Source organism: Fundulus heteroclitus, chromosome 17, assembly GCF_011125445.2.
Source record: "Fundulus heteroclitus isolate FHET01 chromosome 17, MU-UCD_Fhet_4.1, whole genome shotgun sequence".
NCBI lineage: Eukaryota > Metazoa > Chordata > Actinopteri > Cyprinodontiformes > Fundulidae > Fundulus > Fundulus heteroclitus.
This window is the reverse complement of record NC_046377.1, coordinates 3,399,498-3,412,752: the sequence shown is the minus strand read 5'-3', so window position 1 is coordinate 3,412,752 and position 13,255 is coordinate 3,399,498. Positions and strand designations below refer to the sequence as shown.

At 41.2% G+C, this 13,255-nt stretch overlaps 1 protein-coding gene across 1 annotated transcript; it reads right to left on the bottom strand.

Annotated features, from left to right (window-relative positions):
* Positions 1-1,102: 1,102 nt before the first annotated feature.
* Positions 1,103-12,993, bottom strand: LOC118566603 (serine-threonine kinase receptor-associated protein-like). Its single transcript, XM_036149136.1, has 9 exons — positions 12,540-12,993; positions 10,824-10,959; positions 9,486-9,567; positions 9,127-9,199; positions 7,763-7,862; positions 6,254-6,391; positions 5,856-5,992; positions 3,821-3,970; positions 1,103-1,708 (listed from the first exon to the last, which is right to left on the bottom strand). Exons 1-9 carry the CDS (start codon positions 12,649-12,651, stop codon positions 1,647-1,649), a joined length of 990 nt encoding a protein of 329 aa, XP_036005029.1. The 5' UTR covers positions 12,652-12,993; the 3' UTR covers positions 1,103-1,646.
* Between the last annotated feature and the right edge of the window lie 262 nt (positions 12,994-13,255).

Genomic DNA, 13,255 nt, shown 5'->3' with positions numbered 1-13,255 from the left:
ATATGAATAACATGTAAAATATTTCAGCACCTAATTTCCTAGTAGTTATAGTGTTAGTACATCCACTGACTGTAGAATTACCTGTGAAACGTTTCACTCAGCCAGAAAACTGCTTGTTGTTGCAACCAAATCCTATGGGATTCTGTGAGAGTAGGGAGTAGCAAGATGGCGGCCAGTGACTTCAGTTTTTCGGCAAAATCAGCACTCCAGTATATAGCTCAGTGGTGGCATCCCATCACAGAACCACGCTGTAATCCACTGAGCTTCTGAGAGCGACCCCGTTCCTTCACTAATGTTTGTAGAAACAGTCTTCATACCTGGTGCTTGGTTTGATACACCAGTGAACATGGAAGAGACTGGAACAGCTGGTTTTGACGTGGATGGGTGAACAAATACCCCTGGCAACATACTGTCTATCCTCTAGTGAGAGTTTGCCTGTTAAAGTGCCTACAGCTGGTCAGAGGAGTTTTAGCCTGCAAAGGCAACACCTGGCAAAAAAGAATACGTAATGTTCTATTGCAGCTGGCTCATTGACAAGAAACGGGGAGAACAAGGGAACTGTCAGCTGGAAAGAATAAAACTCCAAGTAGATGGCTCTACATGGAAGTGTAGCTAAAGACTAGTTGACGGAACATAAACTCCAGAAAGGGATGCAACATGCGTTGGCAGAAATGGACATCGATATTTTCAAGACAAATTAAGATTGACTCGGGGTAGGTCAGAAAAGACAATATTAGCCTGACGAATGCTACGCAATGCGATCCGCTAAGGGAATACATCCACGCCAGCCCCGCACTCCGCTGTCCACCTTTACATTGAAATAAAATCCTGATTTGGACCCTGCTCATTTACAATAAAGAGAATAAAAATGTACCGGAAACCCTGGTATTTAACCGTTGACGATGTGTGTTAAAAATGGACAGATTAATAAAAACACCAAACACTGGGCTCTGTGCATTACTTAGAAATAAAACCAAAGTTAATTTATTTCACATTGGACACAACTGAAAAAGTAACATGGAAAATCCCGGTGACAATTCTTTCATTTCCATGTCCTCACAAAACAATATTTTCTTTTATTTTGGACACTTTTTTCTTTTTTTATATATGACTGAACCAGTAAAACACCAGCAAATACTCAAAGTCATCCTGTTGGGAGAAATGAAAGCACCTTGCCTTTAGCACAACCTGTGCAACTACTTCTGGTATTCCTGTAACTATGAACTGAAAACAAATGCTGTGGCCCAGCTTCTTAAAAGCTCAATAGAAAACCAAAAACTGAACCAAGCATCTTAACATTTGGGCTTTTGCGCTGATACAAGGAATTTAAAAAGAAGTTGAGGTCTTCAGAACGTGGCTGATCAGAGAGAAAGCAGGCAGCAGGGAGCCTCGACTCACAGCTCTACTGTTTTCCTCTGCAGCCCAAACTGCCCTCGAAGGACTTTAAAAAGAAAAGGGTGTATGATAATTGGTCAATGACAAACAGAGCAGTCACAATACCAACATCAGTTCCTGGCTGATGGAGATGTTCTGGACTCTGTTTCTTGATATGGCCTGGTAAAAGACACTATAGCAACCCTTTCACGCTCATCTCCTCTTTGTCTCTCCTGTTCCTTAGCTGCTTCCAGAACACAGCCGCTCTGTCATCAGGCTTTGATCTCAGGGGTGGAGCTGTACAGCTGCTCAGAGTTCTCTGTTCCCAGGTCCTCTGGAGACACAAAACAGCAACAGCCAACGTCACATCGACAAGAAATTCCCCATTCTGACACATTACAGTCATCAAGATGCCAAAGATTACAGAGAATTGGTAGCACATATGATAAATCTGTTTTCTTTTTCATACTTGATATCTTCATGGCAGCTTTTAAAGAAGTATATCACTAATGGTCTTCTAGGATCATGCAGTCCAACTTAAAAATTACAGTGAAACAGTTCAGAGGATAATTTATAGTTTTCTTCCATTTACAGATCAAATATTTTAGAGCTAATAGGCTTAGAAAATATCTAAAGTATGAAACTAACAAATTTAAATCAGCCTCTTGTTTTCAAAGCACAACAGTCATTTAAAGCTTATTTTTGCGTCACATCATTACAGCTAATTTTAAACTTCTTTTTTTTTTTTCCACATCTGAGGATCCTTGTGCCTGTGGCTCCAACCATAGACTGATTATGTGTGGCTGCATTATTTCTCCACTGCACTCGTGCAACAACCGCTTTGTGCTGAAGATTCAGAAAATCCAGCACAGGAGTTGCGGTTAAACAGGTCCTTGGAAAATGTAACTGCCATCAAGAGCAGTTATGTTGTTTAAGTTAATTTCATAGTTTAATTTGCAATAAATATGTTAAAAAACATTGTTGATTTAATAGAATTCGACAATTGAGGGTAAAAATGCACATTTGGAATATCTGTTAACTTTCCAGGATGTAACCAATGTTCAGTGTGTTGTTTCTGGTCGGATCGATAGTTCAAATAAACGCTAGATTTGGTAGAGGGCAGCACGCTGGATTTTTCCCTGTCCATGACGTTTGCAAGGAAGATTTTTGGGTTTGCACATTCCTGAAGAAGATGGTGCTGTAAGATGCATTTTTATTAACCCCTTCAACTTAATGCAGCCAAGGAGGTAAACAAAGTTTATTTTGTGTTTCTATAAAGGAATATATTTGTTTGTGATATGTTAAGTTAATTAGTCACATGTCTCTAAATGTTACACAAGGGTGTCAACCTACTAATTCAGGAAAGTTTATATTGTTGCAATTACTCATTGTTTATTCTCCATGAGAATGCCCTATTGTATGTTGATTATTCTATGTTTTTGAACAGTTCTCACGGCATCATCGATGACACCTGTGTCTGAATAAATGCCAGTAAACACAAAGAACGCCTTGTGTCCATTATTCGAATTGGAGGGAGTTACAGAAAGATTATAGCTAAATCCTGCTAAATTTGACAACAGCACCATTTGCTGTTTGGTCTGAACCTGCAGTCAGTTAAATGAGTAGCAAGGGATTCTGGGTGCTCCTCTGAGCAACAGCTTCTCTGCGTTGAGGGAACAAGGCTATGAAGGTCTGGGGACAAATAATATTAATAAACTTCTGAGAGAGTAGAAAACTTAATGTAACTGTTGTTTGTATTTGATATTAGTGTCTTGACATTACTTTCACCACATTTTCAGCTCGTCCGTTTCATGTCTATATATTTCTTGGTGACTTTGGCTCATGGCTAGCTATAAAAGTCCCGTGCTGTGGCTGCAGCAAGTGAACGTCGTCTCATCTTTTGTTTTGCCTGCAGTGAATTGTCAGGCTAAAAACCTTTTATACTGTTAATTTGATCTAGCTGATGAGATATGGCACTGTTGTAAAATACAAGTTGTTAGAAACTGATATTGTTATAAAGTGTTTTTAAGCGTTATAAAATGTAAAGGGGATTCTTGGTCATCCTCAGAGCAAGGTTTCACTGCATCAAGAGAAAAGTATTAACTTTGATTACCACTTTGGTAAAATAACCTAGTTTATTACTTCTCTGTCTTTGAAAGAGCAACAAAACAATTTGGGTATTTTTTTTTGTCAAAGTTTGTCTCCCCCCCCTCTAGATCACAGTCAATGTAAACAGAAGCAAGTTGCACATCCAAAACAACTAACCCCTGTAGAATATGTGACTATGTAGAAAAAGAAAAAAGAAGCTGTATCACGGTATATGACATGAACAGAAGCCGAGGCAAGAGAATTTGCCTCGACGATATTTTCTTAATTCAAGGAATTGTTCCAGCCCTTCTGACGAGGTGAAAAAAATAAAATAAAAAATGTTCAAAGTTGGAGTTACCGGGTAGAACACACTTCCACAGGCCATATGTTTTCCCCACCGCCGTCTGCCACAGCCGGAGCGTGCCGTCCTCAGAGCCACTGGCGTACAGCTCCCCATCAGGACTAAAGCGCACACAGTGCACCGGACCAAAGTGGCCTTTATAGGATTCTGCAGAGAGGAGGAGCAGTGAAGACCTCAGATGAAGCTGGAAGCTTGGACTTAAGGGCTAATGTGATTAAAACACAGTTTAACATGTTTTTACTTTTCTCAATATAACAGAGGTGTGTTGAAAACACTGGTGGCACCAGATCTGTTGGGAACATATGGAACAACGAAGAGTGCAAAAAAAAAAAACCTCTAACACGAACAAAGTGGAACCTGTCGGACAAATAAGATTTAAACCAGCCTAGCACTGCTACATGAATCCCTACAGCATGTATAGAATATTGTCTGTACAAGACAAGTACAGACAAGTCCGTTATCTGAGGCCATGAGAATATCATTAGTGACTTTAACTTGCTACATGATCTGCAAGAACCGAGAAATTTGTTCTTGTTCTCGAAGTGGCAAGGGAAAGAAAAAATAAAGTTTGTTTTGGTTCTTCTACGTTCTGGTAGAAGGCTCTGAATAACCAGAACAAAGACAAAGACTGACAAACTGTAGCTATAGCCTCCATTAACCCACTCACCTGAAGTAGAAACAGAACTGTAAAAACCACTTTATCACCACTGCTAATACAATATAATAATGTAATATATTTTATATTTCCTTTTCTATTTTTTGCTTTTATCTGAGGAGAAGCCAACCAGAACTTCATTTACTTTACTTTTTAAACCATGAATATTAAAGATTAATTCATTCTTAAGTAAAGGTTTAATTGCAGCTACTTTAAAAGCCTTTGGTACTGATCCGTTAACTCAGGATAGATTAATCATGTCTAAAATGGTGGCATTAATCAAACTTCCTTAAATAACTTGTCTAGGATTGGGTCTCTCTCAGGTTTAACTCGGAAAACAACTGGATCAAAACACAAACAAAAACACAAATCAGGTTTTACAGATAACGCCAATGTTTCATCTCTTACTGACAACCTAGTTATGTTCTGGAGGATGGCAATAATTCTTTAGGATTTTGTTGCAGTGGTGGCTTCATTTACAGTAATAGGACAGGAAATTGTTGAAGACATGCAGGAACGGCCCAAAGGTTGGTAGTCAGACTCTGGACGGCTGCAATAACGACTAAAACCGGACATATGTACGATTTTTTGGCGTTTTTGGGACGATTCTTCAGTCGTGCGAGAATGCTTTTGGATCGGGGTGAGTTTCAGCTGCATCGTGCGTCCTGTAGTATACAGGGGGTAACGAGACGGGTTGATGAAAATCAAACATGTTTGAAATTCAGTCGGCCCTTGTGAGTGATCGAGAGCGCGTCCTGCTGCTGAAGCAGAGCTACGAGCCAATTTTCCCCAACCTCTCGCGCTGCACGTTTGCAAACAAGGGAATTCTTCTTCTTCTTAGACGAAACCATAGGAGTGGAGAAGAGCATGGTGGCGGTACATCTGACATAGAGTCAAACTACAGAGAAGCAACTCTTAGAATTGCCAAGGCAGCGCGTTTTGTTCTAGTGAGCCTCATATTCAACAGTGAGCACTGACACTTCCATCTTTCTTCTTCTACTGTTTATAGTTGGATTCCGAACAGACGTCTGACAAGCGCCATCTCTCTACTGGGCTGAGTCCAACGTGTGGTTTATGGACGTACGGTGTGAGCAGTCAGGTCGTGTCAGAGCATCAGGCCGCACAGTGTAAGAACAGACATGGTGAGCAGTGAACTTTTAAACCCTGCGGTTTCATCGTACAGTTTGAGCTGCATCTGAGTGGAACAATTGAAAATATCATATAATGTATGCCTGGCTTAATAGGTTTTATATATAGGGCACCGAGTTTCAAAACAATCTGCATTATTGATAAGGTGATTGAACGTCCCTCTGTTCAATCACCTGAAGCCACTCATCTGTGGGTAAAAAACAGGCAATAAAAAGTCGGCGCTCTCACCTAGCTCTTCCTTAGTGCTGTAGTCAAACTTGTAGAGCTTGAAGTCCTCACCACCAGCCACAAAGAAGTCCTTCTCTGGATGGAGGGAGGCCGAGTTGATGGTAGCTGGTGCCTCCACACTTTTAATCGGATCCAAGCTTAAAAAAAACAAACAAATTGGATTCCATAGTAATCATGGTAAGAGGGCCACCAATCAGCTGGGAAAATAATGTTTTACCTGAGTAAACATACATAAATACACACTGCGTTTAGAAATACATAAACGTATCGGTGCTACTTCTTAGAACCACACTGAGACAAAAGGCAGAATGAGCGTCAACACGTGGAAAGTGGCGCACATTTACCCAGCAGCACACGTGTGGAGCACTGAAGTGTTTGTGGTGCGAGGGTGGGACTACCTCAGAGCGTTGTAGAAAGCGATGGTCTTCCCGTACGTTATCACCAGTATCTCCCCATCGACAACATACTCCATGCTGCTCACAGACGCGTCAAATTTCAGAGTGTTCACCTCCTCCATGGATCTACTGTCCCAGAGCCTGGATACAGACACACACCGTTTACAGCTGTCCGCTAAAAGCAGCCGGTCTGCATGAGATTAAAGTCAGACTGGGGCTGCATATCGTTCAGAGCCTCACAATTCGATTCGATTTTGATTCTTTGGGTCAAGATTCGATATTGATTAATTTAAGTAGAATTAAACAATTTTTTTATGAGTACCGATCTTTACATTTTAGATATTTACTTACATTTTGTCACAGCCATAGTATACCAGTGCATTAAAATCAATATGGAGAACAAAAGTGAAAACATGACAGTACTGTATTAACATTAAAGTGCATGTAAACCTAAATTATTCTCCCTCCCTCTTAGAAACTGGGATCATTTTCATAATGTTTGAACAATAAGATTTGAAAATAAAGCACTAGTGCAGAGATACTTGTGATGAGTATGGAGAGCAAATGTTAAAATAAAGGATTGTAATGAGAAATATTGGTAGATATCAGTTACATGTGGTGATTTTTATTCTCAGATGGTCAATATAATATACAGCAACATACAGTATATAGCCTTAAAGGTAAGCTATAACAAAGCCACAGTTTGTTTCCTGGCAACAAAAACTTAATTTTAACCTGATAAAATAAAGAAGTGGAATAATAAACCAACATTATTCACTCTATGAGTAACCTCTGCAGCAACCGACTGTTTTCTGCAACACCATCTATAATCTTATCACTATGCAGCATTTTATCATACTGTATTTTTCAGACCATAAGGCGCACTAAATATTCTTCCCAAGTGTGTAATATCACTCCGCCCCTTCACGTACACAGCTCTCTGTTTGACTACACTGCGCTGTTTCTAACATAAGGCCAAAATAAATGTAACTTTTATATTGAATTAACTCACTTTATTTAATAAAGTAATACTTATTTAATAATTTATTGTTGCTAGGGCATACTCAGGGCTGCCTAAAGGCTCCCACATACTCAGGCGTACTGTGTGCATACTGTGAGCTTGGTGGACTCCACACTGACTTTCACGGACGTTTAAGTACGCCAGAGTATGCGGGAAAAATACAGTATTTATCTTTAGTAGAAGCCAGAGTTGTTCAAATGTGTTGCTGCACTTTCCTTACGAGGTTTCTTTGTATTTCTCTTTTTTTTTTTTCTTCAGCATCAGCACCACTTCATGATTAATGCAGACCCATTAATGCCCATAGCGTCAGAGAGAGATTTAAGTCTGTTCGCTTTTTTTTTTTTTGCGTTGTCCGGCTTTCCCCTGTACAACGCAAATCACTCCACACCGTCGCCGTGAACCCAGCATTGACGAATCGGTATCTTTTTAACCCGAAGTCTGACACCAACATGCAGGAAAAGTAGTTCCCAGGAGAAGCAAAAAATACCAACCTGACAGTTTTATCATCAGCAGCAGAGAGGATCTGACTGTCGTTGTTGCACCACAGAGATTTCTTTATGGCTGAGCTGTGACCTGCAATCTCCTGGGGGGCTGCAACACACACACGCAGTCGAGTCAACGATCAACTAGGGCAACACCGCTGCTACTGCCTGCATGAAGCAGTGGCTGTCCTTCATACTCATGTTTTGTTTTTGTCTATTAATAAAAGTTGACATTTCAGTTAAAGGGAAGGATTTATTAACTGGGGACATGTGCTGAGCGTGGGCTTTTAACCTGTTCCATCAGCGGTGGCTTCATTACAGCGTCTGACACTAAACTCGGAATAAAAGACTTTGATTAGAACAATCTAAACTTATCCTTCCTACAAAAGCCTTTTTATCTCACCTATAAGCTGACTGTCATATATACAAAAAATGTAAGCAGTTTGTTTTCTTCATTAACTTCTAAATTTTCACTCAGTACATTGTCACTCTTCATGTTATATTATCTAACTCAAGGGTTCTCAAACTTTACGTGGCCAGGGACCCTTAGCAGCGATAACATTTTTCCAAGGACCCCTTTAGATTCATCATGTTCATAGTATTTTTTTAAAACGCCTTTCGTACTGTTAAATACATTAGGAATTCATTTTTTTTTTAAATATCTAAATCCTCATTCTCCATAAAGCCAAACTCCATGTAACTGTTGTCATACTTCCTAATTTTAGCTGATTTGGCTTTTATCTTACTTGATGAAGTGGACGGAGTTAAATATTTGTCCAGTGTGTTACTCAGCTCAACCCTGACGCATCCTCAGCAGTGCCTCCTCAGGCCCGACCCCCCAACCCGTTTTGCGGACCCCCGGGGGTCCCAGTTTGAGGGCCGCTGATCTAACAAACCTAACATGTATACCGTTTTGTCAAACCTCTAACAAAAGAAAAGAAATTCAAAATGGCTACATAACAAGAGAGGTGGACAATACAAGCAAAGGGATTAACAGGCGATAACTATGTCGTTATAAAGACATTTCAAAATAAAAGCACTTCCTGTTTTATTCATGCAGAAATCTCACATTAACAGATGGAACCAATTTCTATTTTTACTTTGAATACAGATAGAGTTGTAGCCATATTTCCTATGGGCTAAGTATTACACTTCAGTTTTTAAATATTTATTTCTATAGTGGGAAGCTTTAAAACGGACCCTGGCAATAAGGACAGAAGGAAGGAAACAATCAAGCTTAATTTAATATAAAAATGATTTATGCTAACAAAATCCACATCAGCGAAAACAGGAATAAAGAACCCAACCTCTGCCGCGTTACCTAGAAGCCAGGCAGTACGTCTCCCTGCTTGTGGAAGTGGACGCTGACTTACCAGCTTCAGGTTTGCTGAGATCGTAGATACGCAGCAGCTTGTCGTTTCCTCCAGTCAGCAGCAAATTGCTGTCCTGGAGAACACAAGCAGCTAGTTAGTGCAGACTAACGCAGCGGTACACCCCAGATGCAAGTAGAAACAGTATAAAAAGAAGAATCATCGAGCTGAAAATGATTTAAAAAAGACATTCTATGGTCTTCAGAAAGCCTGGAAGGATGAAGCCCCCTTTCAAAAAGGTCACAGGAAATCCTACATTTTTACATTTGTACAAAGCAGCTCTTCAGTTAAAGCCTGGATTAAAAACAAGCAGACGTATTGGAAGACGCAGTGAAAGGACAGCGGCGCAGAACTGAACCAACCTGAGTAAAGCTGACAGACTTGACGATGTGTTTGTGTGCCAGTGAGAGGACCTCGTCTCCGCTTACAGAATCCCACACCTTCCTGCAAAACCACAGAGGAGGGTTTAATCTGACAGCTGGGTAGGTACCAAGATTCCCCTCAAAAGAAAAAAAACCCTAAACGTAAATGTGGCGGTCCGAGCGTCCGATTTACACGTTATCGTCGCTCGTTAAGCGAAGGCCTGAGTTGTACGATTCATCCAATTATTACTACAGAGACGAGTCCAGAAAGCGCACCTTAAGAGTTTCAAACTTTCAGTAAAATATTCTGTGGACTGACGAGACCAAAGCTGAGCTGTTCAGAAGGTGCGTGTCCCGTTATATCTGTCGTATGAGTCAGAGCACATTTGAGAAAAAGAATATAGCAACAGAGAAACATGGTGGTGGGATGTCTGGGGCTGTTTCGCTGCTGCAGGACCTGGAAGACTTTGTGATAGCCGAACCCATGAATTTTGGAGTGGCCTAGTCAAAGTCCTGGCCTGAATTGAGATGCGACATGATCTTAAAAAAGGCCGTTCATTCTGGAAAAGCCTCCAATGTGGCTGAATTACAACAATTCTGCGAAGATGAGTGGGACAAAATTCCTCCACAGCGCTGGAAAAGACTCACTGCAAGTTATCGCAAGCGAGATTGCCGTTGTTTCCACTATGATGGCCCAACCAGTTATGAGGTTTGGGGGGGGGGGGGGGGGGGGGGCATCAACTTTTCCCCACAAGGTCATGTAGGTCTGGATTATTTTTCTGCCTTGATAATAAAAACATTCATTTAAAAACTGCATTTTCTGTGTACTCGTGTGGTCTGAGCCCGAATTCCCCCATCGTGGGACAATAAAAGTATTTCTTGTGTTATTTAAATGTTTTTGATGCTGTGAAACACGCAAGTGTTACAAATAAGCAAAAACATAAGAAATCAGGAACGGGGGCAAACAAATTTTCCATACCACCGTGGCTCCATTTCCCAGTTTTTCTGGACTGAGTTCATGGGGAAATCTCCACAGCACAGCTGAGCTCCGCAGCTCCTCCAAAGACACCTTGAGTCCTCCTGATTAACGCTCTCTTTGATCAGCCAGTAAATAAAGTCTATTTTTTTAACCGTCTTATAACTGCTAAAATTAAGTGCAAATAAAAGAGATGAAATAAAATAAAACCGGGAAAATAAAGATTCACCAAATAGCCTGTTTAAATAAAGTTTCTAACTGCATTTGGATCGAGGCCACAAAACCGACATTGTACAATCGCCTCAGAAGAAATCTCCACTTGGGTCCAGGCGGCCGGGAATCGGCTGCACAGGATCACTCACGCTGTGAAATCCGCAGCGGCAGTGGCCGCCTTGGTGGCGTCCGTGTTCAGAGTGGCTCCCCAGACAGCGCCTTTGTGACCCAGAAACGTTCCGATCCAGTCCCCTGTGTCTCCCTGGCGCAACATGGGCTTGCCATCTGAAGGAGAGAAAAGAGACGAGAACAGCCTTAGATCACAGCATTATCAACCGGGATTAGACTTAGGCTGGATCCTCTTCCTTGGCCCTCATTCTTAGTAGTTAACACGATGATTCTGCTCTTATAATGTAGTGGGAGGGCAGGTAAAGGCCTGCCCTTTAAAGCCCGACACTCTCTGAAATGAAGGAGTAGAAGAAAATGTAATTAGATGCACCTAACCTAATGAGAAACTGCAGCAAAATGTCCACATTTACACACAGCACACAGCATAATGACCAATCAATAATATCCTGAAGGTATATTTGAAGAAATACAGTCAGCCATTTCTGAACAACTGTGGATACACTGTACTAGGAACGCATGATATGTTGCAAATGCATCGTTATTGCAATATGGCAAAGAACTGCTTGGACTGCTATAAATATCAGCGAGCTGCACCAGAACGCCATATCTGGGCTCTCTACACCAGTGGCATTAGTGGCGATGCTTCTTGTGCTGCATGCAGTAGGAAAAGGTTTTCTGAGGACATTACTATGTTGTGGAAAAGTCATCAAGAGGCTTAAATCGAGTTGTTTGACTTTCAGATGTAGCCAGGTGCATTTTTTTCCCAATATAGCTATGTGTTGTGGCCTTTTATGTCCAATTTTTGTAAACCATAAATTCTATCAATTTAGTTTTTTCTCTGGACAGAATATACTTAAATTTGTATGGAACCAAAATCTGTAATTTTTCTATTTAGAATTGTTTAGATTACTTTGGTCATTTTTACACCCTCCCATGAATTAAAGTGACTAAGAACATGCCGGCGGACGTGATGGAAATGGCTTTAATTTGTCAAATGTCTAGCGTGACAGCCGGAGGTTTTCTAAAAAATTTAACACTTTTCTGAACTTGTAACATCAGATTAACCTAACTTCTGTTTTTATTTAAGTCATCGTTAGTCCATATTTCTGCAGGGGGAAAAAAAACTAACTTTTATTTATTTTCCAAACAATCAAGTCAGAAGTGCGTTCAAGAAGCAAACCACCTGTTGCCACCCACAGCCTTTCTAGGCAAATTTTAGTTTTGGAACTTGGGAGGGCCGAAACACTTTGTTTTTGTTATTTTTTAAAGATGGTAATGACATTTTTTTTCCAGTAGCTGCACAGACTACTCACTACAAAGTTTTCCTAATTTTACGCAGCCCTACTCTGAATAATTTCCTGAAATACATTAATATACCATTCAACTTTTAATTTGGAGATGCACCACTCAATCAAACGCTGATTAATTAACTAAAGTCCCACCATTTCCACTAACTTGACCCGTGTATAAAAGGGGATCATCCTGTCACTGCTTGCTTTTTTTATTTAAATTTATTTATTCAAAAACCTTACAGAACCCTAGGACAAGAACCAGAACTCCAGATGGAGCAGATTGTTGAAGCAAAGCCCAGGGAACCAGTTGGAAAGTTCAACCCCGACCTGCATCAGGTGTCAGCGCCGCACAACTCAAACTAAGACTGGGATACTTGGCTTCCCTCCCCTCCGAGGGAACAAGGTAACAGTTTAGCTAGCTGGAGCTCTTTTAAGAAGCCTCACCTTTGCAGGCGCTGATGAGGAAGTATCCATAGGGGGTAATCCCACTGAAGGCCAGGTCAACCACAGGCCGGGTGTGCCCGGAGCAGGTAAGCGGCGTCTGCCTCATCGCCATGGTCTCCCAGCCGGACCGAAGAAAGCTCGCTCAGGAACGGGGAGGAGGAAACGGTCAGACGTGGCTAACGCGCTAGCTAGCTAGCAAGTTAGGTAGGTAGGCTAACGGGCGAGGAGTACACGACTACTAGACAGCGACGGAGTTGTTGGTAAATCTCTGCTGACAGCCGCTGGAGGGTCAAGCTACGAGTAGTTGAGGGTTAAGGATTGATTAATTCAAACGCAGAGTCTCTTTCCCAGCCAAGGAATGACTACCGTGCTACTAGCTACAACATTGCAACTAACTAGCAACGTGCAACGCGGCGACGCTCCAGTAGGGATGATATAGCAGCCCGTTATGGCAAGCCGTAAACGCCAATAAACGCGCGGTTCCAACCACTGAGCTATATAATACACTGGAGTGCTTTGAAGCCACCAGTCGCCATATTGGTACTCCCTATTTCCCCCCAGTAACTAGGGAGTATGTGCGCTACAGCATCGATTAACGAGGATTTTCTCATGTTCAGGGGGGGCTTAAGACTTAAAATGTCAAATGCCATATACTTTTATGTTATGTTCTAAAAATATGAAGTACTGAGAAAGTCATGTGCTGAAATATTTTGCAT

Excerpts from the sequence above, each read along its gene's own strand:
- LOC118566603 (XM_036149136.1), bottom strand. The coding sequence starts at position 12,651 with ATGGCGATGAGGCAGACGCCGCTTACCTGCTCCGGGCACACCCGGCCT. Across the intron at positions 7,863-9,126 it reads TCTCAGCAAACCTGAAGCTG|CCCCCCAGGAGATTGCAGGT; the intron begins GTAAGTCAGCGT and ends TGTGTGTTGCAG. Across the intron at positions 1,709-3,820 it reads GTGGAAGTGTGTTCTACCCG|AGGACCTGGGAACAGAGAAC; the intron begins GTAACTCCAACT and ends TTGTGTCTCCAG.